Below are 23,951 nucleotides of genomic sequence, written 5' to 3' on the forward strand. Positions count from 1 at the left end.
ATTCGTGGTGTGCTCGCGACCGGTCAGGGTAGCTAGCCTGTGCACTCCCTCCCGATCCCTGCGAACCGTGCGTGGTCTCGGCTGGCCCGATTGGGGCGCAGGGGACCGGCAATTGCTCGCCGTGGTGAAGGCTCCGCCGCGGATCCGCTCGCACCGTGGGCAAGCATCTCTGCGCTACTATCTTGGGTACGTTTTGCCGTTAACATGTTCGCCCTTGTTCATACATCGTGTAGCTCAGTTTAATTGGAGATTGGAGCTCGGGAATGGCCAATTGAAATCCTCGCCGGCGTGCTCCGCCGTGCGGGGTGGGCGGCGCCGCCGTCGTCAGTATCGATTTGGGGAGAGACGTAGAGACCGTTGGATCTCAAACGTGTGGCCACGATTAGATGTGGATACCGATTCACCCAGAATAGTTATGGGCCGTTTGATCTCGATCGTGTGGCTCTGGGGGGATCTCGACTTCTTTAAATCCCTGCCCTTGATTTTAGATCCAACCGCGGGGATTGCATACCGGTTCAGGGATACCCAGTTCTAATCTGGGGCGCTCATGTTAGATCGGGCGGCTCAGATCGCGTGATACCCTTTCGGTCAGGAAATTTATTAAAGAGCCCCTGGGTTTTACAGAAATAGAACCCGCCGTCCATATGTCACTGTTGACTGAGTCTGGGACGACTTACCCCGAGCCCCCTGACTTTTCTTATAATTGAGGCCCAGTCCAGTGAACAGGAAAATCATAGAAAATGATTTAGAAAATGATTTTTAGTGTTAAAATAAATCCAGAAACTTAATTAATTCATAACTAATTCATTTTAGCTCCAAATTGAGTCATTCCAATTCCTAAAATTTTGTAATAATATTCTCTACCATTTAGAATCACTGTTTTGACATGAACTCTGTCAGGAAATTTATTTATCATTTAATCATATTTTAATCACATTAAACCTTAGGAAAATCATAACTTGAATTCTACAACTCCAAAATTAATAATTCTTTTTCCTGTGATCTTATTTTAATATGTAGATTATTTTGGCATATATGTTTGGTGTAATGTTAATTTTGCCTATACACTGTTTGTTTGTATTGCTACGACTAGTGCGAGGTCACGAGTCATCTGAAGATCATCCTGGTACCTGGATTCTCAAGGCCCAGGCAAGTTGTGCCCTTGATCACTTCTTTTTACCTACTCATGTTCTAATTAATCATAATGATCTGCATAGGTTAATTTTGATGGGACCCAATAGGTTACCCTAGTTTGTCTATCTTTATACCTTGTTTACCACTGAACTTTCTGGGTAGTACTTGCTAGTGCTATATGTGGTTTTGGGTATGGAGATACACTATCCATGGTTACATTTTTGTTATCAGTTGTTATTTATTGTTCATGTTGAGATCATTATGTTAATTGGAACATGGAGAACCACCCGGGAAAACAGTGCTACCACAGGGGTTTAATGGGACGCCCTTGGCTGATTAATTAGGAAAGCTAGTGGAAGACTACCTTACCCGAAAGGGGCAAGGGCAGTAGGGGAGAGGTCAGTGCGGGGAGGCCCTCGGGAGGATTTTGCTGCGATGGCGGTCCTGCAAGGGATTCCTGTACTGGATCTTCCTATAAACTGTAGCGGGTTTTCGGAAGCTAGTGGAACTTTGTAAAGGCCTCGTAGTGGATCCCTAGCCATTCACCTCGGAAGTGTCTAAGGGCCTTGCAAACCCTGGCGACATGGGATACACGACTTGTGGGTAAAGATGCGCAACCTCTGCAGAGTGTAAAACTGGTATACTAGCCGTGCTCACGGTCAAGAGCGGCTCGGACACTCACATGATTAATTTATGGAACTAAACTCAATTTGTCATATGCATTGCATTGCAGGTGATGTGGTTACTTTTGTTCTATTACTTAATTGGGTTTGGTATTTACTTATACTTAGTAACTGCTAATAAAATTTTGACCAACTTTAAAAGCAATGCTCAGCTCTAACCATCTTCTTTGGTAAGCCTTACACTTCACGTGAGCTCCCACCTTTGGCGAGTTCATGCACATTATTCCCCACAACTTGTTGAGCGATGAACGTATGTGAGCTCACTCTTGCTGTCTCACATACACCACAGGTCAAGACCAGGTACTGCAGGATGATGCTCATGGAGGATGCTGTGATGAGTTCGTGAGAGGTCTAGGTCGTCGTCTCCCAGTCAACTTTGGGTTGCTGGACTGTTGTCTCCTTATAATGTAACTATTTATTTGTATAGAACTCCTGTTGTATATAAAGATGTGACATTCGATCCTGTGCCACTATACATCATATGTATGAGACTTGGTCCCAGCATACCTGGTGTTTATGTTAGCGCCCGGGTTTTGGACCCCTAAAATCCGGGTGTTACAGAAGTGGTATCAGAGGAATGTTGACTGTAGGACGAAACCTAGATAGAACTGGACAACCATTATCTACTCACCTTTGCTACTCTGATCCTTTCTAAACTTATCTTAATCTTTTCTCATCTATTTCCGCTTTACTCTGATTATTCTTATCTTTTCTTTCTGAAAGACAAATGTGGATTTCACACTTTGAAATCCTATGCCTAAAGTGACTTTTAGGAATAGGAGACCTAATCCTAGGAACAAAAACAAAACTATTTTTATGAGTGTTTATATATTTGAATGTTTGTTCTTATGATACCTGTCTGATTTGGATCTTTGATTGAGTGTGATGGGTTGTGGAGTAATGTCCACAATTGCATCTGTATATACACATAGGTATAAAAATATATTTATAAAGTAACTAGACAACCTAGATTATTCCCCATTGGAACATATCTAGCTTAAGAGATTTATCCTATCCTAAAAGATCTCATTCTAGCCAATTCATCTTATCTTAAAAGATTCTCCCTTGTCTTAATAGATCCATCTTATCTTAAATGATACTCATCTTATCTTGAAAAGATTGTATCTCATCCTAATAGATCTAACTGACCTCAAAAGATTTTATCTTATCTTTATGGATCCATCTTATCCTAATAGGCATACTTATCCACCCTAGTTTAACAACCATGATCTAATGCAAGATTAATTAGATCATATCTAGTCAAACTAGTCATACCAATCTAATCTAGATCACATCTAACCTACTATGATCTAATTTAAATGAGTTACTTAATGGACCAGTTAATACTTGTGAAATGGATTAGACCCTATTCACATGTTGTAATTTAGTCCACCCTACACTAAATAAAGACTGATAGACCAACCCAACCAATAGAGTCTTGATGGATTGCATAATCTGCCTATCCCCACCTAACAACAAACAAACTTTTGACCTATATCATGTAGTCTATCTCATCCATATCTATCTTAACCATATTCCCAACCGATGATATACACTAACCATGAATCAATGAGACCAAGACTGGAGAAGAAGATGATCAACTTCATCAAGTAAGGATGAGCACCAACTCAAGTCTTCAAGGATCAAGAAAGGTCACCAAGATGAGTCAAGATCCACAATCTTGGATGGAGTTTTTCTTATCCTACTCTTTCTTACCCAAACCTATATATGCCCTAAAGACATCTTCTATCCTACATAATAATGTGGACATACATATAATACCCATGCTCTCCTATCACCTACTAATAATAAAAAGAGAGACCCTTGATTTAGAAATTAAAAGCTAAATTGCAAACCAATCCTTTTGTATTCCCTTTTCTTACAAATCTCGAGGACGAGATTATTTTTAAGGGGGGTAGGATTTGTAACACCCAAATTCTGAATTTGGGATTGGTAGAAGAAATTTGAGCAAAGTACCATTGATAAGTGATTAAACTTTATAGTTCACCCTTTTTAAAGGTAAATAATCATAATAAAATAAATGAAGAAAACACTATGTAGTAATTTTGCATCATGTGAAAGTCTAACTTGTGCATAAATTTGAAATCTAGAATTTAAAACTTGGTTTGATTTGAATTGGAAATAGGAAAGAAAGAAAGAAGTATTATACAAAACAAAACAAAGTTATAAATTCATCACACTTTTAGGTATGACCAAATTTTACTATTAATCTGAAAGTGAATTGCCACAAGTTGAAATTTAATTTGAATTGGAATTAGGGTTTGAAATAAGAGAAGGAAAGAACTAAGAAAAATACTACATAAAATAAAATAAAAATCAGAATAAACCTCCTTCACACTTAAATTATTAAATTATACCTTTCAAACTGAGGACAAGTTATTCACAAAAGTTTGAATTTAAACTTAAACTCAAATTGTATTTGAAAATGGAGAAAAAAAAATAGAAAGAAAAAGGAAAAAGAATAAAACCTGCTGTTGGGCCACAACCTGGAATTCGGCCCACTAACCCTTTCACACGCGCACGGCCCAGCTCCACTCTGCGGCGCTGACCTGTGGGACCCGCCTGTCGGCGCGCTCCAACCCGCGCGCGCGTTGGGTGTATGCCATCTGGGCCCTCCTCGTCAGCCTTTCACGCGCGCGCTCGCCTGCTTCTCCTCTCTCTGGTCCGCGGGGCCCGCTTCGTCAGTCCGGTCTTCAACCAACGGATCGCGCGAGCTCGCCGCCGAGGATCGCGCTCCTACCGGTCACCGCCTCCTCCTCGCTCGGACTTTGCTCCGGGTATAAAGCTCACCAAGCTCGCCTCCCCTCCCGTATTCACCTACGACGGCGACCACTGCCGTAACACCGAGATAGAGAAGAAGAATAGCGCCGCCGCGGGCTCAATTCGTGGTGTGCTCGCGACCGGTCAGGGTAGCTAGCCTGTGCACTCCCTCCCGATCCCTGCGAACCGTGCGTGGTCTCGGCTGGCCCGATTGGGGCGCAGGGGACCGGCAATTGCTCGCCGTGGTGAAGGCTCCGCCGCGGATCCGCTCGCACCGTGGGCAAGCATCTCTGCGCTACTATCTTGGGTACGTTTTGCCGTTAACATGTTCGCCCTTGTTCATACATCGTGTAGCTCAGTTTAATTGGAGATTGGAGCTCGGGAATGGCCAATTGAAATCCTCGCCGGCGTGCTCCGCCGTGCGGGGTGGGCGGCGCCGCCGTCGTCAGTATCGATTTGGGGAGAGACGTAGAGACCGTTGGATCTCAAACGTGTGGCCACGATTAGATGTGGATACCGATTCACCCAGAATAGTTATGGGCCGTTTGATCTCGATCGTGTGGCTCTGGGGGGATCTCGACTTCTTTAAATCCCTGCCCTTGATTTTAGATCCAACCGCGGGGATTGCATACCGGTTCAGGGATACCCAGTTCTAATCTGGGGCGCTCATGTTAGATCGGGCGGCTCAGATCGCGTGATACCCTTTCGGTCAGGAAATTTATTAAAGAGCCCCTGGGTTTTACAGAAATAGAACCCGCCGTCCATATGTCACTGTTGACTGAGTCTGGGACGACTTACCCCGAGCCCCCTGACTTTTCTTATAATTGAGGCCCAGTCCAGTGAACAGGAAAATCATAGAAAATGATTTAGAAAATGATTTTTAGTGTTAAAATAAATCTAGAAACTTAATTAATTCATAACTAATTCATTTTAGCTCCAAATTGAGTCATTCCAATTCCTAAAATTTTGTAATAATATTCTCTACCATTTAGAATCACTGTTTTGACATGAACTCTGTCAGGAAATTTATTTATCATTTAATCATATTTTAATCACATTAAACCTTAGGAAAATCATAACTTGAATTCTACAACTCCAAAATTAATAATTCTTTTTCCTGTGATCTTATTTTAATATGTAGATTATTTTGGCATATATGTTTGGTGTAATGTTAATTTTGCCTATACACTGTTTGTTTGTATTGCTACGACTAGTGCGAGGTCACGAGTCATCTGACTTACAACATGATACTCCTTCCACCGCCGTGCGACAACGACAATGGCGGCCGACAACCCGCCCGCCGGCGGCGGAATCGACGACATCTTCCCCGCATGGTGGAAGAACAACATTCGAGCTCGCTCCGTCCTCTCCCCCGCCAACGGAGGAGGAGGCGGGGCAAACAAGGCCAAGCAGGAGGCCGCGCTTCGTCGGCCGTCGAGCGAATCGACGCCCCCGACGCCCCGACGGAAGGCACGCCGGGCGTCGACCTCGCGTTCGAGACGAAGGCAAGCGCCGTCCCCCCGCGACATGCCGATCCCGAGCGAGAAGACGACGCCATCGCGCTCGCGAAGAGCTTGCAGGACGTCGCCCTTGTATCTGAGATGACGGCGCAACCAGTCCCCGATGTGACTACGTCGCTCCGCGTCAACCAAAAGGTACTGACTAATCCCCATCTTACGTCATTTCGACTCGGCCTCAACCCGCCTAGCAACCTTGCTTTGGCGGGCGCTCTCATTGAGGCGAGTGCAACCCCACTGGGGTTTCATATGCGGTCGCCTTGGGACCGGTTGACGGACGTCTCGACCTACGGGCCCTCTGGGTCCGAGGAAGATGACGATCCCAGCATCTGTTGGGATTTCTCTGGACTTGGCAACCCCAGTGCCATGCGGGACTTCATGACCGCATGTGACTACTGCCTCTCCGACTGTTCCGACGGTAGCCGCAGCCTTGACGACGAGGGCTGCGGCCCAAGCCGCGAATGTTTCCACATCGAGCTAGGGGATCCCTACGAAGGCAACCATCTCGGCATGCCGGTGGACGGTGATCTTCCTAGGCCGGTGCCTCGCGCCGACATCCCGCGGGAGCTAGCTGTGGTCCCCGTTCCGGCGGGGGGTCACGACCCACAGCTCGAGCAAGTCCGCGGGGCGCAGGCCAGGCTCGACGAGGGAACAGGAGCGCTTGAGCCGATCCGACGGGACGTCGGGCAGGTATGGGCGGGCCAACCCCCGGCCGGAGAAATACGTCACCTGCCCCAAGGTCTCCAGCACCGCGTCGCCAACGATGTCAGGGTCAGGCCGCCGCCCGCATCCAGCGGGGTTGGTCAGAACCTGACAGCCGCAGCGATGCTCCTCCGCGCGATGCCGGAGCCATCAACTACCGAGGGTCGGCGGATCCAGGGAGAGCTCAAGAATCTCCTGGAAGGCGCTGCGGCCCGACGGGCCGAGAGCACTGCCTCCCGAAGGCAGGGATACCCCTCGGAACCTCATGCCGCGACTTCCCGATTCATGCGGGAAGCCTCGGTCTACACCGGACGCACGTGCAACACCGCGCCTGCGGCCCCGGGCCACCTCGGCAACGAGCACCATCGACGTGACCGTCGGGCCCACTTCGACGAAAGGGTGCGCCGAGGCTACCACCCCAGGCGTGGGGGGCGCTACGACAGCGGGGAGGATCGGAGTCCCTCGCCCGAACCACCCGGTCCGCAGGCCTTCAGTCGGGCCATCCGACGGGCGCCGTTCCCGACCCGGTTCCGACCCCCGACTACTATCACGAAGTACTCGGGGGAAACGAGACCGGAACTGTGGCTCGCGGACTACCGCCTGGCCTGCCAACTGGGTGGAACGGACGACGACAACCTCATCATCCGTAACCTCCCCCTGTTCCTCTCCGACACTGCTCGCGCCTGGTTGGAGCACCTGCCTCCGGGGCAGATCTCCAACTGGGACGACTTGGTCCAAGCCTTCGCCGGCAATTTCCAGGGCACATACGTGCGCCCCGGGAATTCCTGGGACCTTCGGAGCTGCCGGCAACAGCCGGGAGAGCCGCTCCGGGACTACATCCGGCGATTCTCGAAGCAGCGCACCGAGCTGTCCAACGTCACCGACTCGGATGTCATCGGCGCGTTCCTTGCCGGCACCACCTGCCGCGACCTGGTGAGTAAGTTGGGTCGCAAGACCCCCACCAGGGCGAGCGAGCTGATGGACATCGCCACCAAGTTCGCCTCTGGCCAGGAGGCGGTTGAGGCTATCTTCCGAAAGGACAAGCAGCCCAGGGCCGCCCATCGGAAGAGGCTCCCGAGGCGTCTACTCCGCGCGGCGCCAAGAAGAAGGGCAAGAAGAAGTCACAATCGAAACGCGACGCCGCTGACGCGGACCTTGTCGCCGCCGCCGAGTACAAGAACCCTCGGAAGCCCCCTGGAGGTGCAAACCTCTTCGACAAGATGCTCAAGGAGCCGTGCCCCTACCATCAGGGGCCCGTCAAGCACTCTCGAGGAGTGCGTCATGCTTCGGCGCCACTTCCACAGGGCCGGGCCACCCGCGGAGGGTGGCAGGGCCCACGACGACGACAAGAAAGAAGATCACCAAGCAGGAGAGTACCCCGAGGTCCGCGACTGCTTCATGATCTACGGTGGGCATGCGGCGAATGCCTCGGCTCGGCATCGCAAGCAAGAGCGCCGGGAGGTCTGCTCGGTGAAGGTGGCGGCGCCAGTCTACCTAGACTGGTCCGACAAGCCCATCACCTTCGACCAGGCTGACCACCCCGACCACGTGCCGAGCCCAGGGAAATACCCGCTCGTCGTCGACCCCGTCATCGGCGACGTCAGGCTCACCAAGGTCCTGATGGATGGGGGCAGCTGCCTCAACATCATCTACGCCGAGACCCTCAAGCTCCTGCGCGTCGATCTGTCCTCCGTCCGAGCAGGCGTTGCGCCCTTCCACGGGATCATCCCTGGGAAGCGCGTCCAGCCCCTCGGACGACTCGACCTCCCCGTCTGCTTCGGAACGCCCTCCAACTTCCGAAGGGAGACCTTGACGTTCGAGGTGGTCGGGTTTCGAGGAACCTACCACGCGGTACTGGGAAGGCCATGCTACGAGAAGTTCATGGCCGTCCCCAACTACACCTACCTGAAGCTCAAGATGCCGGGCCCCAACGGGGTCATCACCGTCGGTCCCACGTACAAACACGCATTCGAATGCGACGTGGAGTGCGTGGAGTACGCCGAGGCCCTCGCCGAGTCCGAGGCCCTCATCGCCGACCTGGAGAACCTCTCCAAAGAGGTGCCAGATGTGAAGCGTCATGCCGGCAACTTCGAGCCAGCGGAGACGGTTAAGGCTGTCCCTCTCGACCCCCGTGGCGACACCTCCAAGCAGATCCGGATCGGTTCCGGGCTCGACCCCAAATAGGAAGCAGTGCTCGTCGACTTTCTCCGCGCAAACGCCGACGTCTTTGCGTGGAGTCCCTCGGACATGCCCGGCATACCGAGGGATGTCGCCGAGCACTCGCTGGATATTCGGGCCGGAGCCCGACCCGTCAGGCAGCCTCTGCGCCGATTCGACGAGGAGAAGCGCAGAGCGATAGGCGAGGAGATCCGCAAGCTAATGGCAGCAGGGTTCATCAAAGAGGTATTCCATCCCGAATGGCTTGTCAACCCTGTGCTTGTGAGGAAGAAAGGGGGTAAATGGCGGATGTGTGTAGACTACACTGGTCTCAACAAAGCATGTCCGAAGGTTCCCTACCCTCTACCTCGCATCGATCAAATCGTGGATTCCACTGCTGGGTGCGAAACCCTGTCCTTCCTTGATGCCTACTCAGGGTATCACCAAATCCGGATGAGAGAGTCCGACCAGCTTGCGACTTCTTTCATCACGCCGTTCAGCATGTACTGCTATGTCACCATGTCGTTCGGTTTGAGGAATGCGGGCGCGACGTACCAGCGGTGCATGAACCATGTGTTCGGCGAACACATCGGTCGCACAGTCGAGGCCTACGTCGATGACATCGTAGTCAAGACAAGGAAGGCTTCCGACCTCCTCTCCGACCTTGAAGTGACATTCCGATGTCTCAAGGCGAAACGAGTCAAGCTCAATCCCGAGAAGTGTGTCTTCGGGGTGCCCCGAGGCATGCTCCTGGGGTTCATCGTCTCCGAGCGAGGCATCGAAGCCAACCCGGAGAAGATCGCAGTCATCACCAGCATGGGACCCATCAAGGACTTAAAAGGCGTACAGAGGGTCATGGGATGTCTTGCGGCCCTGAGCCGCTTCATCTCACGCCTCGGCGAAAGAGGTCTGCCTCTGTACCGCCTCTTAAGGAAGGCCGAGTGTTTCGCTTGGACCCCTGAGGCCGAGGAAGCCCTCGGGAACCTGAAGGCGCTCCTTACAAAGGCGCCTGTCTTGGTGCCCCCAGCTGATGGAGAAGCCCTCTTGGTCTACGTCGCCGCTACCACTCAGGTGGTTAGCGCCGCGATTGTAGTCGAGAGGCAAGAAGAAGGGCATGCGTTGCCCGTTCAGAGGTCGGTCTACTTCGTCAGCGAAGTACTGTCCGAGACCAAGATCCGCTCCCCGCAAGTTCAGAAGTTGTTGTATGATGTGATCCTGACAAGGCGGAAGTTACGACACTACTTCGAGTCTCATCCGGTAACTGTGGTGTCATCCTTCCCCCTGGGGGAGATCATCCAGTGCCGAGAGGCTTCGGGCAGGATCGCGAAGTGGGCGGTGGAAATCATGGGCGAAACAATCTCGTTCGCCCCTCGGAAGGCCATCAAGTCCCAGGTGTTGGCGGACTTCGTGGCCGAATGGGTCGACACCCAGCTGCCGACGGCTCCGATCCAACCGGAGCTCTGGACCATGTTTTTCGACGGGTCGCTGATGAAGACGGGAGCCGGCGCGGGCCTGCTCTTCATCTCGCCCCTTGGGAAGCACCTACGCTACGTGCTCCGCCTCTATTTCCCGGCGTCCAACAATGTGGCCGAGTACGAGGCTCTGGTCAACGGGTTGCGGATCGCCATCGAGCTAGGGGTCAGACGCCTCGATGCCCGCGGTGACTCACAGCTCGTCATCGACCAAGTCATGAAGAACTCCCACTGCCGCGACCCGAAGATGGAGGCCTACTGCGATGAGGTTCGGCGCTTGGAAGACAAGTTCTTCGGGCTCGAGCTCAACCACATCGCTCGACGCTACAACGAAACTGCGGACGAGCTGGCTAAAATAGCCTCGGGGCGAACGACGGTTCCCCCGGACGTCTCCTCCCGGGATCTGCATCAACCCTCTGTCAAGATCGACGACGCTCCCGAGCCCGAGGCACCCTCGGCACAGCCCGAGGTACCCTCGGCCCCCGAGGGCGAGGCACTGGACGTCGAGGAAGGGCAGAGCGGGGCCACGCCTGATCGAGATTGGCAGGCCCCGTACCTGCAATATCTCCGCTGAGGAGAGCTACCCCTCGACCAAGCCGAGGCTCGACGGGTAGCGCGACGCGCCAAGTCGTTCGTTTTGCTGGGCGACGAGGAGGAACTCTACCACCGCAGCCCCTCGGGCGTCCTCCAGCGATGCATCTCCATCGCCGAAGGTCAGGAACTCCTGCAAGAAATACACTCGGGGGCTTGCGGCTATCATGCAGCACCCCGAGCCCTTGTCGGGAATGCTTTCCGGCAAGGCTTCTACTGGCCAACGGCGGTGGCTGACGCCATTAGAATTGTCCGCACCTGCGAAGGGTGCCAATTCTATGCGAAGCAGACCCGCCTGCCCGCTCAGGCTCTGCAGACGATACCCATCACCTGGCCCTTTGCTGTATGGGGTCTGGACCTCGTCGGTCCCTTGCAGAAGGCGCCCGGGGGCTACACGCACCTGCTGGTCGCCATCGACAAATTCTCCAAGTGGATCGAGGTCCGACCCCTGAACAGCATCAGGTCCGAGCAGGCGGTGGCGTTCTTCACCAACATCATCCATCGCTTCGGGGTCCCAAACTCCATCATCACCGACAACGGTACCCAGTTCACCGGCAAAAAATTCTTGGATTTTTGCGAAGATCACCACATCCGGGTGGACTGGGCCGCCGTGGCTCATCCCATGTCGAATGGGCAAGTGGAGCGTGCCAATGGCATGATTCTACAAGGGCTCAAGCCTCGGATTTACAACGACCTCGACAAGTTCGGCAAGCGATGGATGAAGGAACTGCCCTCGGTGATCTGGAGCCTGAGGACAACGCCAAGCCGGGCCACGGGTTTCACGCCGTTCTTCCTGGTCTACGGGGCCGAGGCCATCTTGCCCACTGACCTGGAATACGGCTCCCCGAGGACGAGGGCCTACAACGATCAAAGCAACCAAGCTAGCCGAGAAGAATCGCTGGACCAGCTGGAGGAGGCTCGGGACAAGGCCTTACTACACTCGGCGCGGTACCAGCAGTCCCTGCGACGCTACCACGCCCGAGGGGTCCGGTCCCGAGACCTCCAGGTGGGCGATCTGGTGCTTCGGCTGCGGCAGGACGCCCGAGGGAGGCACAAGCTCACGCCCCCCTGGGAGGGGCCATTCGTCATCGCCAAAGTCCTGAAGCCCGGAACATACAAGCTGGCCAACAATCAAGGCGAGATCTACGGCAACGCCTGGAACATCAAACAGCTACGTCGCTTCTACCCTTAAGATGTTTTCAAGTTGTTCGTATACCTCGCACCCACGCAAAGTTTAGTCATCAAGGAAGGGTCGGCCTCGCCTCGGCAGAGCCCGACCCTCCCTCGGGGGCTAAAAGGGGGGAGACCCCCTCTGCGTCGAATTTTTCCCTCGAAAAAAGATCTCTTTTTAGCAGAATTTCTTTCGTGCTTTTTGACTACTTCGAAAAGCGGATCCTGGAAACGACGGAGTACACGTAAGCAGCCAAGGCTGACCGAGCCGAGGGACTCCTACGCCTCCGGGATACGGATACCTCACTCATCACCTTCTGCGATAAGTAACTCGCGTTCGGATAAAGCGACTCCGTGGACCGGACAAGTCTTCACGTTCGGAAGCTCTTCTGCCAAAGTGGTCCTTCAAGCTTTCTCGACTAAGTCGGAGACAGGGCCTCATGGACGGGTGAAGGTACATGTAAGCGGCAAGGCCGACCGAGCCGAGGGACTCCTACGCCTCCGGGATACGGATACCTCACTCATCACCTTCCGCGAGAAGCAACTCTCGCCCGCACAAACATCCCTGTTACCGACGGAAAGTCCAGATGCTCGGAATAAGGGGAAAAGAGACGCAGCTTTGCAAGCGCAGCGAGGGTGTGTTTTCTGGCCTCAGCGGCCGCAGAAGGCACACGCTACAAGACGATCTGATCCTGCAGGCTCGGGTCTTCACGCTGAAGGGGGCCGTAGCACCTTCGGCATCGACGACGTCTTCAGCAAGGTCCGATCCAGCCTCGGACGGCGGCGCAGGGACTTCTCCGGGAATCCGGCCCAAGCAGGCGGCTCGGCCGGCTACCCCCGGGGCCTCGGCCAACCATCTTCCAAGGGCGCTAGCCCGACCCGAGGCCTCGGCTGATCGACTCCGGCGTCGGATCCGCTGACGGACAACCCGGCTAGGCTCCGGCCAACCAGGTTCCCATTTTCGAGCCAACTCCGCCTCTGTTCGTACTGATATCGCTACCCCTGGCCTCGGCTCGTCGAAGAGCGGCTGAGGGGTCTCTTTAACTAAGCTAGAGGAGCCTCAGACAACAAGGCCGATCGAGCCGAGGGATTCCTACGCCTCCGGGATACGGATACCTCACTCGTCACCTTGACACGGGGCGACTCATGCTTGGTGAAGCGGTACAGATAATCAACAGGCGAGACTTAGTGCTCGAAAATGAGGAAAAAACACGGCTCCGTGCCGAAATTACATAAATGTTCAGGCCTCGACAGCCACAATGAACAAAAACCCTGGCATTCGAAGTGCCGTTACAAATGGAACTCCGGTTCCCCCTCCGCAGGTACGAACAACCCCACTCCATGGGGGAAGGCCTGCGGAGCAACAGAAGACTGACGAGCGGCTCGCCGCCGCCCGTTCCAACTACGACGACAACAACCCCCGCTCCGGATCGCCGAGCCGCAGCAGTGCAGGCCTCTGGGTGGGCGCTGCTGCAATCTTGCCCTCGCCCACGCCGACGCTCGAGGGGCGAGGACAAGTACGAAGAACCGGAGGCCCGGGGCGCGGATGGTGGCGGTGATCCCGTCGGCGACGGGGACTTCTCGAGCCGCCTCCGCCTCGGCGCTGATGGCGGGGGCCACCAGCCCCCCCCGGCAGATCCCCACTCAAATCCTCCCAGACGAGTGGGGCACCGGCCTCTGCGCGAGGGCGCCATCCCAGTGCAAAAGCAGGGCCACCCCAGAACACGAACGCCGCCCTAGCAGCGCGCGGCATCGTGGGTGGTCCTCCCGTGCACACGGCGCGGCAGCCGCCCTCCGGCAGGAGGGGCCGCCGGGAGCCCAGCCGACGACTCCGACACGCTGGAGGTGACGACGCCCGCCGTCGATCAGCCCCACGTTGTCTAAGTCCGCGCCGCCCGCAGGGCCAGTGAGCGCCTCCTCCCCCGAACGCTGCGGGAAAAGGTGACCCGCAGACCCGCACGGGAGGTTGAGCGCCGGCTCAGCCTGGCCCCCACCCCAGCAAGGATGATGAACATCCTTGAAGCTGAGGGTGGGACCAAGATCGCAGCCCGGCTTGCTCTTCCCCACCCAGGAACTGGTGGTCATCATCCTGGGTGACCGCCGGCGTGGGGGTGCAGCCGGGCCGGCTGATGAAAATCCTTGAAGCCGAACGATGGCTGAAAGGTACCAACTCCCACGGAGTTGCGTTCCTCCAACGAGGAGGCGGAAAGACGGTGGGTACCCCCCATCCGGGGGCTTGGAAGATGGAAAGACACGACGCATGAGGGAGGAAGAAGACATGGTTGCCTTCCGAAAGGGGTCGCCCTCCTTTTAAAGGCAACTCTCCCTACGTGCGCCCCCAAACGCCGCGGGCTGAGTCTTCTCCAACACGCTCCAAGGCCCACCCCTGCGACTCGGGGGCTGGGTCCCGCATGTCATGCAGACCGGCTCCGAGCAGAAGAGGCCAAACCACCGCGCGTGGTGCGCACAACCGCCCAGCGGTTACAAGCGACCCCCCACTTTTGCCCAGACCAACGGGCGGGAGGGGCGGGCAGCCATGCAGGCGGCATGCAACCGCGCCAGGTGGACGCGCTTCTCCGACTTCTGACACGCCAGCTTGGAGGCCCAGGCCCACGCGTCACGCAACCAGCGCGCCAGTTGCTGCATGCAAGCAACCGCGCCACCACTTGTGCCACCGTCGCGCCTCTTCGGTTGCGGAGCCTATGCCGCGACTCGAGGCGACCCAGCGCACGACCCAGCGGCGCCAGCCTGGCGCGACGGTCAATGCGGCCGAAAGTGGGCCGGCAGTAATGACGGTGGCAGGCGGACGGGAGCAGCAGTCACGTCGTCAGCCAGGCTCACGTCCCATCCAGGGACAGCAAGAGAGCCTCCTCCCACGGCGTGAAGGCGGTGCGCCCGTGATCCGTTCCTCGAACGGCTCGCGCACGCGCAACGGCCGCCCCGCCAACCACTCGCCCCGTCGCATTAACTCCGCGGCAGGACAGGCGGCGCTTCTGGCAGGAGAAGCGGATGACGCTTCGCCTTCGTCGTAATAACCGCGCCAAAAAAGGTACGCCACGTCGTTCGATTTCGTATCCTTTTCCCTTTTTCCTCTTTCTCTATCTCTTGCAACAGGGACCGGGAAAGGGGGATACCCCGAAAAGGATCCTTCCCTGTGAAGGAACCGGGCTCCGAGCCCCCCCCTACTGATCAGAGGTTCGAAGGCTGGCCCTCCGAAGGGTTCAACAATCGCCTCAGATCGCGTGGGCCCGACACCCACTACTGGTCAGGGGTTCGAAGGCCGGCCCCCCGAAGGGCTCCATGGCCGCCTCAGGCTACTCGGGCTCCGCGCCCATTACTGATCAGAGGTTCGAAGGCTGGCCCCCGAAGGGTTCACAGTCGCCTCAGACGCCGAGCGAGGGATGACCAGGGGTACGTTCGATACATAACCGAGGCTCGGGCTGCGCTCCCGAGGTACCCTAGGACATTTCCGAGACCAGCGGGAGCGATCTTGTAACGGAATCCCATCGGAGGGAGGCATCGAGCCCTCGGACCCCGTCGCCAGGGGACCGGGTCCGGCAGATCACCCGCAGGTACTTTTGGGCGTGCCTCTGGGCCCCTAGCCGACCCCCAACGAACGGGGCACGGACGTCCACTCGGATTACCCGCTTGCAGCTCACCGGAGACACCATGTTCGGTGCCCATCGAGGGTAACATGGCGCACTCCCCCCCTCCTCCTTGCGGAAAGGCGACGTAGGGGCGTATGCAAAAAGTCGAGTCTGTCCCTGATCGTCCTCTCGCCCTGTGCGGAGGCTCGGGGGCTGCTCTCGCAAACCCGGCTCCGGCCGAACCGTTGACAGCGTCAACATACCAGCCCGAGAACTTGGGCCCCGACCGTGCACCCGGGCTACGGCCAGTTCGCATGAGGGAACGACCAGACCAGCCGAAGCGTTACGCAAGGCATTAAGACCTCGAAGGAGTGAAACCACTCCTCCGAGGCCTCGGGGGCTACACCCGGCGGGTGCGCTCGCGCGCACCCACCGGAATAAATGCAACCGAGGAAGGCTGGTCCCCTTGCAAAAAAGTGCGACGAAAGCCTCCAAGCGAGTGCTAACACTCCCTTCGAGGCTCGGGGGCTACTGTCGGGGACCATAATTAGGGGTACCCTTAAGACGCCTAATTCTCAGCTGGTAACCCCCATCAGCATAAAGCTGCAGAGGCCTGATGGGTGCGATTAAGTCAGGGATCAGTCCATACGAGTGACTCGATCACGCTTCACCCGAGCCTAGCCTCGGACTCGGGCAGCCGACCTCGAGGGACTTCCGTCTCGCCCGAGGCCCCCCTTTTAACGGCGGACACATCTCCGGCTCGCCCGAGGCCTTGGCTTTGCTAAGAAGCAACCCTGACTAAATCGCCGCACCGACTGACCGAGTTGCAGGGGCATTTAACGCAAAGGTGGCCTGACACCTCTATCCTGACGCGCGCCCCCCCGGCAGAGCCGAAGTGACCGTCGTCACTCCGCTGCTCCACTGGCCGGTCTGACAGAAGGACAGCGCCGCCTGCGCCACTCCGACTGCAGTGCCACTCGACAGAGTGAGTCTGACAGGCAGTCAGGCCTCGCCAGGGGCGCCATAGGGAACTCCGCTCCGCCCGACCCCAGGGCTCGGACTCGGGCTAAGACCCGGAAGACGGCGAACTCCGCTCCGCCCGACCCTAGGGCTCGGACTCGGGCTAAGACCCGGAAGACGGCGAACTCCGCTCCGCCCGACCCCAGGGCTCGGACTCGGGCTAAGACCCGGAAGACGGCGAACTCCGCTCCGCCCGACCCCAGGGCTCGGACTCGGGCTAAGACCCGGAAGACGGCGAACTCCGCTCCGCCCGAACCCAGGGCTCGGACTCGGGCTAAGACCCGGAAGACGGCGAACTCCGCTCCGCCCGAACCCAGGGCTCGGACTCGGGCTAAGACCCGGAAGACGGCGAACTCCGCTCCGCCCGACCCCAGGGCTCGAACTCGGGCTAAGACCCGGAAGACGGCGAACTCCGCTCCGCCCGACCCCAGGGCTCGGACTCGGGCTCGACCCCGGAAGACGACGAACTCCGCCTCGCCCGACCCCAGGGCTCGGACTCCGCCCTGGCCTCTGCCGAACGACTTCCGCCTCGCCCGACCCAGGGGCTCGGACTCTGCCTCGGCAACGGAAGACAGATTCGACCCCAGCTTCGGAGGAGCCCCCACGTCGCCCGGCCTCGGGCGCGGGCCCGCCACGTCAACAGGGAGCGCCATCACCACTCTACCCCGAGCCGACTCGGGCCGCAGAGAACAAGACCGGTGTCCCATCTGACCAGCTCCGCCAGATAGGCAATGATGGCGCCTCCCAAGCTCTATGACGGCGGCGGCTCTCAGCTCTCTTACGGAAGCAGGTGGACGTCAGCAAGGACTCGACCGCTCCGACAGCTGTCCTTCCGCCAAGCTCCGTTGCTCCTCCGACAGCCACGACATCACACCAGCAGGGTGCCAAGATCTCTCCGGCTGCCACATTGGCATGTACTTAGGGCGCTAGCTCTCCCTCCGCTAGACACGTAGCACTCTGCTACACCCCCCATTGTACACCTGGATCCTCTCCTTACGACTATAAAAGGAAGGACCAGGGCCTTCTTAGAGAGGGTTGGCCGCGCGGGACCGAGGACGGGACAGGCGCTCTCTTGGGGCCGCTCGCTTCCCTCACCCACGTGGACGCTTGTAACCCCCCTACTGCAAGCGCACCCGACCTGGGCGCGGGACGAACACGAAGGCCGCGGGACTTCCACCTCTCTCACGCCCGTCTCCGGCCACCTCGCCTCTCCCCCCTTCGCGCTCGCCCACGCGCTCGACCCATCTGGGCTGGGGCACGCAGCACACTCACTCGTCGGCTTAGGGACCCCCCGGTCTCGAAACGCCGACACTTTTGAAGGCAACGACATGCCAAGTCGTGATACTTCGTCCTGGGAGATTTTCAACTCATCTCTATGGCGCTCGAGCTATGACATAGTAAAGCGGTGGATCCTCTCCAAGGTGGTGAGAGAGACGCTGGCATCGCGGTACAATTTGTCCAAACTGTCCCGAGAATCAAGAAGTTTCTGCATCTACTCCTACAGATAAGAACTTCATATATCAAAGCAAAAACACAGCACAAGATACTGCAAGTCCTCAAAGAAGTTACCCCATGGGCTCTTTTCTCCGAGTCAAGCCTGGTATTTAGGGAAGAGTTTTCATGGCTCGGGCACCGTCAAGGAACGTGGATACTTGATCAAGATCTGTCTGATTCTGAGCGCACCTTTCTTCAGCATCAGAACACCGCCGAATCAATGCTGAAAAGCAAGCAAAAATAATCCGCGACGTAAGCAGGGAAGCAACGAACACCAAAAGAGTTATCGACCCACTAACCGGCATTCGAAGCCTTCAGGTCGTCTATCTGTTTTTGAAGAAGAGGGTTCCATTGGAAAGGAACAAAGGAAATCCAGTGCTGGAGGCATCGAGATACTATCAGAAGGTAAAGCACTGACAGAAGCAATATCAGGAGCAGGGTTGAACACTAAAGGAAGATTGTAATCCATGCTAAGCGCGACGCCCAGCGGGATCACGGCTCCAGCAGCACGTATCGAATCCTCGGTACCTGGATCACATACCTCTAAGGTGGCCGGGCCAGCGGGGATAGCAGGAAGACCATGACTCGTCACCACAGCCTCCTCAGATCGAACCAGCGGTGACCCAACATGAACATCCATGGAGACAGCTGAGGAAGAACCAGCCTCAGGACCACCGGGGGCTGGATCATCTTCAGCAACACCCTCAGGGGTTGGATCATCTTCAGCCACACCCTCGGGGGCTGGACCATCTTCAACTGCACCCTAAGGGGCCGAAGTATTCTCACGAACCAGAGCACCCTCGAGGGTTGGAGATGCATGGCAAACTGGTGGGGTTATTTCTTGCCCAGCCAGAAAACTAGTGGAGGGTGCGCCGTCTGGGACCTCTATACGGACGTTGGCACCTCCAGCTTCAGGAAGCTCCAGCAAGAGATCTTCGGGAATAACCTCCTCCAACGCATGGTCAATGGCGAACATTGTCATTCCCTAGAGGCTAACCAGCCCTGAGAGAGCTTGGTCTGGGACATCGTTGCTGGCGTTGCTACGACGATTCCTATGAACCAAGGAGGGCACATCCTCTTCATCCTCCTCCTCCGAAACACACCTACTAACTCTGGCGCCACCGCAACTCTCAACGTCATCTTCAAGATTGACATTCGCCGCATCACCACCAAGGTCTGGAGCAGCGGAGTCAACCTCCAGCTCTAAGCCTGATGAGCGCCGAAGCTTTCTTTTTCTCCTCTTCGTCTCGGTGGACATGGCCGAGGAGCTTACCCGATGTGTCCGCTTGCGACGGGCGCTACCAGGGCTGTAAATTCTTTTCTCCCCCATCGCACACACGCCCGATAACAGCATCTGCCGACTCAGCTCGAGCAGACCCAGATGACTCTCCAACCAATACAATCAGAACTGCGTTCACCTCACCATCATCAGCAACAGACTGCATCCGGAAGTGGGTATGTCTCTCCTCTTCAGGAAAAGCCTTGTGCGCAGTGATGAGGGCCTCAATCTCATCCGAAGAAGGTCGCACTCTATAGCCCGGGCTCCCGTCTTGAACAGGTGGATTGGACACGAACTCCGAAAAGGGCCTCTGCAATAACGAGATGACACATTAAGAGCACTATATATGGCAATACAGAAACTCTTACATGTCGGCACTTACCACTGGAGGAAGATTCTAGGCAGAGTATGAAGGAGGAGCACCGACGTTCGAAATTTTACCCCTCACCATCAAATCAACTCGACTCAGTACGTTCTCCTCATACATCTGCTTATTGGTAACTCGAGAAGGGTCGTTCACCCCTGTGTACAGATAAGCCGAGTAGACTCTATCCTTCAAAGGTTGAATGTTCTTAAAAGCGAAGTCGACAACGGCAGCTTCAGCAGTCAGGCCTCTGTTCCTCAATGCAGATATCTCGGCAAGCAAAATCCTGGCCTCAGCAAGCTCTGAATCAATTGGGACCTCTATCCAGGAAAAATTTCGAGGAAGGCTTCGCAGAGGTGAACGAACACGGCAATTTGAAGCACTGAGATGGGATTCAGATGCGTAAGATTGAGAGAATAAAAATCAAGGAGGCCACGAAAGAAGGGAGAAACCGGCAAAGCCAATCCTCTGATGAGGAAAGGCGCGAACATAACCGTCTCGTGAGTATCCTCTGTCGGGTCGGTAATTCCCCACCAGATCCGCCAGGAGCATAACTCTTTGGACGGCAGAACACCGACTTCGACGAGGTGGAGAAGGTCATTTTCAGAAATAACTTGTGTGTAATATATTTGATATGCATTTTTTATGAATAAATTGTCTGCAATATATTTGATATGCATTTTACATTGCAATATACAAAAGATACCAACAATGTTCTATCAAATTCTTAAAATTTTCAAATGTTTGAAGCATTTTCCAATCGAAAATTATCATTTTCCGGCGGAAAAGCCGAAAAATCCGAATTTGAATTTGAATTCTCCTTTCAGTCAAAAAATTTGAAGTTTCGATCGTGATTTCGTTTCCAGTGGGATACAGAAAATGGTTTCAAATCAGAAAGGTAAACCCTGGTCAACGGGAAGTGTAGTCTTAGTGTCAAAGGTGTAGCTCTCATCATAGCGATACTAGCAATCAAGGGCAATATGCCCTACCTTGTCACAGACTTGACAGATCTTGTCAGTGCGCCAAGATTGTGGACGCAGACGAATATGACGATGGATTTGGTAGCCACCACAGGCACCAGGAGGGCCACCACACCCTCTGCCTCGACCATGGTTGCAGCAACGGTTCATGTTTTCGTGCCCTCGCCCAGCAGCATTAGCAGACGCTTGATAACCTCCATAAAGTAGATCCATCCTAATGTCAAAGCTAAGAAGCTAGAAGGTGGATTTAGCTATGGTGACCTGCGCAACACGGACCATTAGAGTAGATATCACCAAGTTATACTCTTCATCAAGTCTCGATAGAAAGTATAGGACAAGTTCTTCATCATTATCAGTCTTCTATGCAAATGCCATCTCACCTACAAGAGATTTCATCTTGACAATATATTCAACCATTATCATATTACATTTTCTTGAAGTTGTCAGGGCAATCCATGTGTTCACGATTCGGGCTCGAAAGCGACGTGTAGGTCTTCTGCAGGTTTGACCACACCTCATGGGGTGTTTCGTGTGTTTCATAGATGGCAACCTAACCCACGACTTCTTGAGTCATGGATGACATATGGAAGCCAAGGACCCGTTGTTGGAGCGTGATCCATCGAATGTACATTGGGTTGACATGGTCGATCATCTTACCATCCTACTTGATAGAGATCTTGGTGAACGTTACAACTGTGCCATTTAGGTAGCCTTGTGGCTAGGCACCTCTAAGAATGGACAAAACTTGCGCTTCCAAAACGCGAAGTTGGTCTCGTTGAGCTTTACATCGACACTTTGTCCTTGGAGAGGTGTCGGTACTGCAGAGTTGGATGACGCCATTGGAGCTTGTCACTGGTGAGGTTGTTGTCGACTCGCTCTTGGTCAATGCGTCAGGTAATAGATAGAGGAGCTGGCACTGATTACCATGAAATAAACACAGCACGAGGATATTAAATTGCTTCATTGCTTGCCTTGACCTCTAGGGTCAACGAGGTTGTATATTTATATAGATATGAGTTGTCTATTACAAGAGTAATCCTATTCGATTACAACATCCCAACCGACTCTGAATCTAAATGAACTGGATGCATACAGTCATGTTCCATTTTATCACTAACCTCTATTCCAATCTAGTCCAAGAGGATCATGAACAACTAGAATGGGGACGACAAAGGTGGATAACCAGGGTCCGACTAGAGTGACGACGGTGTATTAATGATGCTCATACGGGATAGAACTATTGTACTATCTAGTCATGGCTATAGGGGTTTTCCCATCTAAAGCAGGTAGAATTGCAAGACCAGATATGGTCATAAGGTTGTCTCCAACAACCTTCTTATCCCACCTTCTATCTCACTCACTATTTCAAGCTCCACTTTGTAAACAGTACAGTCTACAGTGCAAAACAATATTTTGCACGCCCATATGCACGCTCTGCTGGAGACGACCTAAATGTAAGGGTATGCTTACACCTACGTCTATCATGGTGGAGGCATGCCTGTAACAAAATGTATCACATTTAATGTAATATACGAGCCCCGATACAGTTATCCCTTCCCAAAGTCATTGTCATATAACCTACAGGGATATATACAATAACCTAAGTCTATGGATACCGAGGCTCAGGCCAACTGGCATGGGACGATTGCCTGCCGATAAAGCCCCTTGTACTTTATTACTTTCTGTAGTACACCATGTGTGTGCACGCATGGTTACAGGACCAACGCACACACCATGTAGTGTCCTCAAATGCCTTGCAGCATAAGTCGTGTGCCCGTACGCTAAGTCGGACCAGTAATGTCACCCATCGCACATTTAAAGTGTTGTACTCGATACTTATCCATTAAGCTATCACTAAGGAATAGTCTTTGAGACCTTAGATGTGGGGTCCATGTCCCAGGATCATACTGTCTTTGGATGGCCCGCCACATCCTTTTGCCTCAAGATAGGATTAGGCTTAGCCAGCATGAGCCCTTGACTCCTCCGAGGGACCCTCGAGCCCCAAAGGGTATGGGCCAGAGACGTCTGAGTACGATGACGAAAACTTAAAGGCCCAGAGCAACTAAGTGTAGCATGTGCTCGGGTCGGTCTGCACTGGGGCACAAGGGGTTGGGGGCCTATACCATCAGGCGCCTTCAGGCGTGAGGGGCCCCAGAAGCATATGTACCCTAGGGCACAAGGGGTCCCTGGGGCTTATACCGTTACGTGCCTCAGGTAACAAGGAGCCTCGGGGGCTTATACTATCAAGTGCTCTAGTGTGTGAGGGGCCCCGCTGGCTTAGACCTTAAGGTGCCCTGGGCGCGAGGGGCTCAGGTAGCTTACACCGTCAGGTGCCCCGAGGCGTGAGGGGCCTTAGGGATTATGCCCTAAGAGTAGTGGTCCCTCTACAATAGGCCACGAAGTCAATCTCTTCAGTCAGGGCCCTAGAGCGCATCGTGGCGGTTGCCGGGTATGGCCTTTGCTACGCGCTGACGTCATATTCTAACAACTATCACTTTCCAACTTGCTATCATACACCATAATTTCCAATATGCATAGACGTTTGGTGCTAGAGAGAATAAACTGCAAGCAATCATATCAAACAAGATTAAACCTACTCTAGGAGAGCCACTAACGGTTCACTGACTAGCAGATATAACTCCAGGAGAAGTAATACAGAATACAAATTTATTAATCTCTCAGAAATTTCACATGCCAAGCACTGAGATTTACCTTAAGGAAGAAAACAGCCTACGGACTGCTTCAAATATTTCATCTGCAGTGCCCGTGGCATTTATCTGCATGCAATCAAACAATTCTAATCTTAGAAATCCTAGATCCTTGAGTTGATATATAGTGGAAAACATTCTACTAAATATATCCCTGGTTCTCCCATTTGTAGCATGTAATGCATGTGAGCCATGTTCCTAGATGATCATAATATAGCTGCCCATCTAATATCGAAACGATCAGTAAATTTTAATTCTCTCCGACTAAAGAATAGGAAGTAGGAGTTATACAACATTAACAAGCTAAAACAA

At 54.2% G+C, this 23,951-nt stretch overlaps 1 protein-coding gene across 3 annotated transcripts in view; it reads right to left on the minus strand.

The window, feature by feature from the left end:
* Window positions 1-23,951, minus strand: part of LOC100283047 (uncharacterized) — a 79,286-nt gene that overhangs the window by 52,999 nt on the left and 2,336 nt on the right. Inside the window, exons 8-9 of one of the 3 annotated variants that reach the window (XM_020545066.3) lie at window positions 23,644-23,708; window positions 18,495-18,531 (exon numbers count right to left, since the gene is read on the minus strand). In XM_020545066.3, the coding sequence (XP_020400655.1) occupies window positions 18,510-18,531; window positions 23,644-23,708 (87 nt within the window). In that variant the 3' untranslated portion in view covers window positions 18,495-18,509. Of the gene's footprint in view, window positions 1-18,494; window positions 18,532-21,571; window positions 21,848-23,643; window positions 23,709-23,951 lie in introns of those variants that run through there. The other 2 variants (XM_035963062.1, NM_001371894.1) reach the window with 2 other exon arrangements.

Source organism: Zea mays, chromosome 10, assembly GCF_902167145.1.
Source record: "Zea mays cultivar B73 chromosome 10, Zm-B73-REFERENCE-NAM-5.0, whole genome shotgun sequence".
Classification (NCBI taxonomy): Eukaryota; Viridiplantae; Streptophyta; class Magnoliopsida; order Poales; family Poaceae; genus Zea; species Zea mays.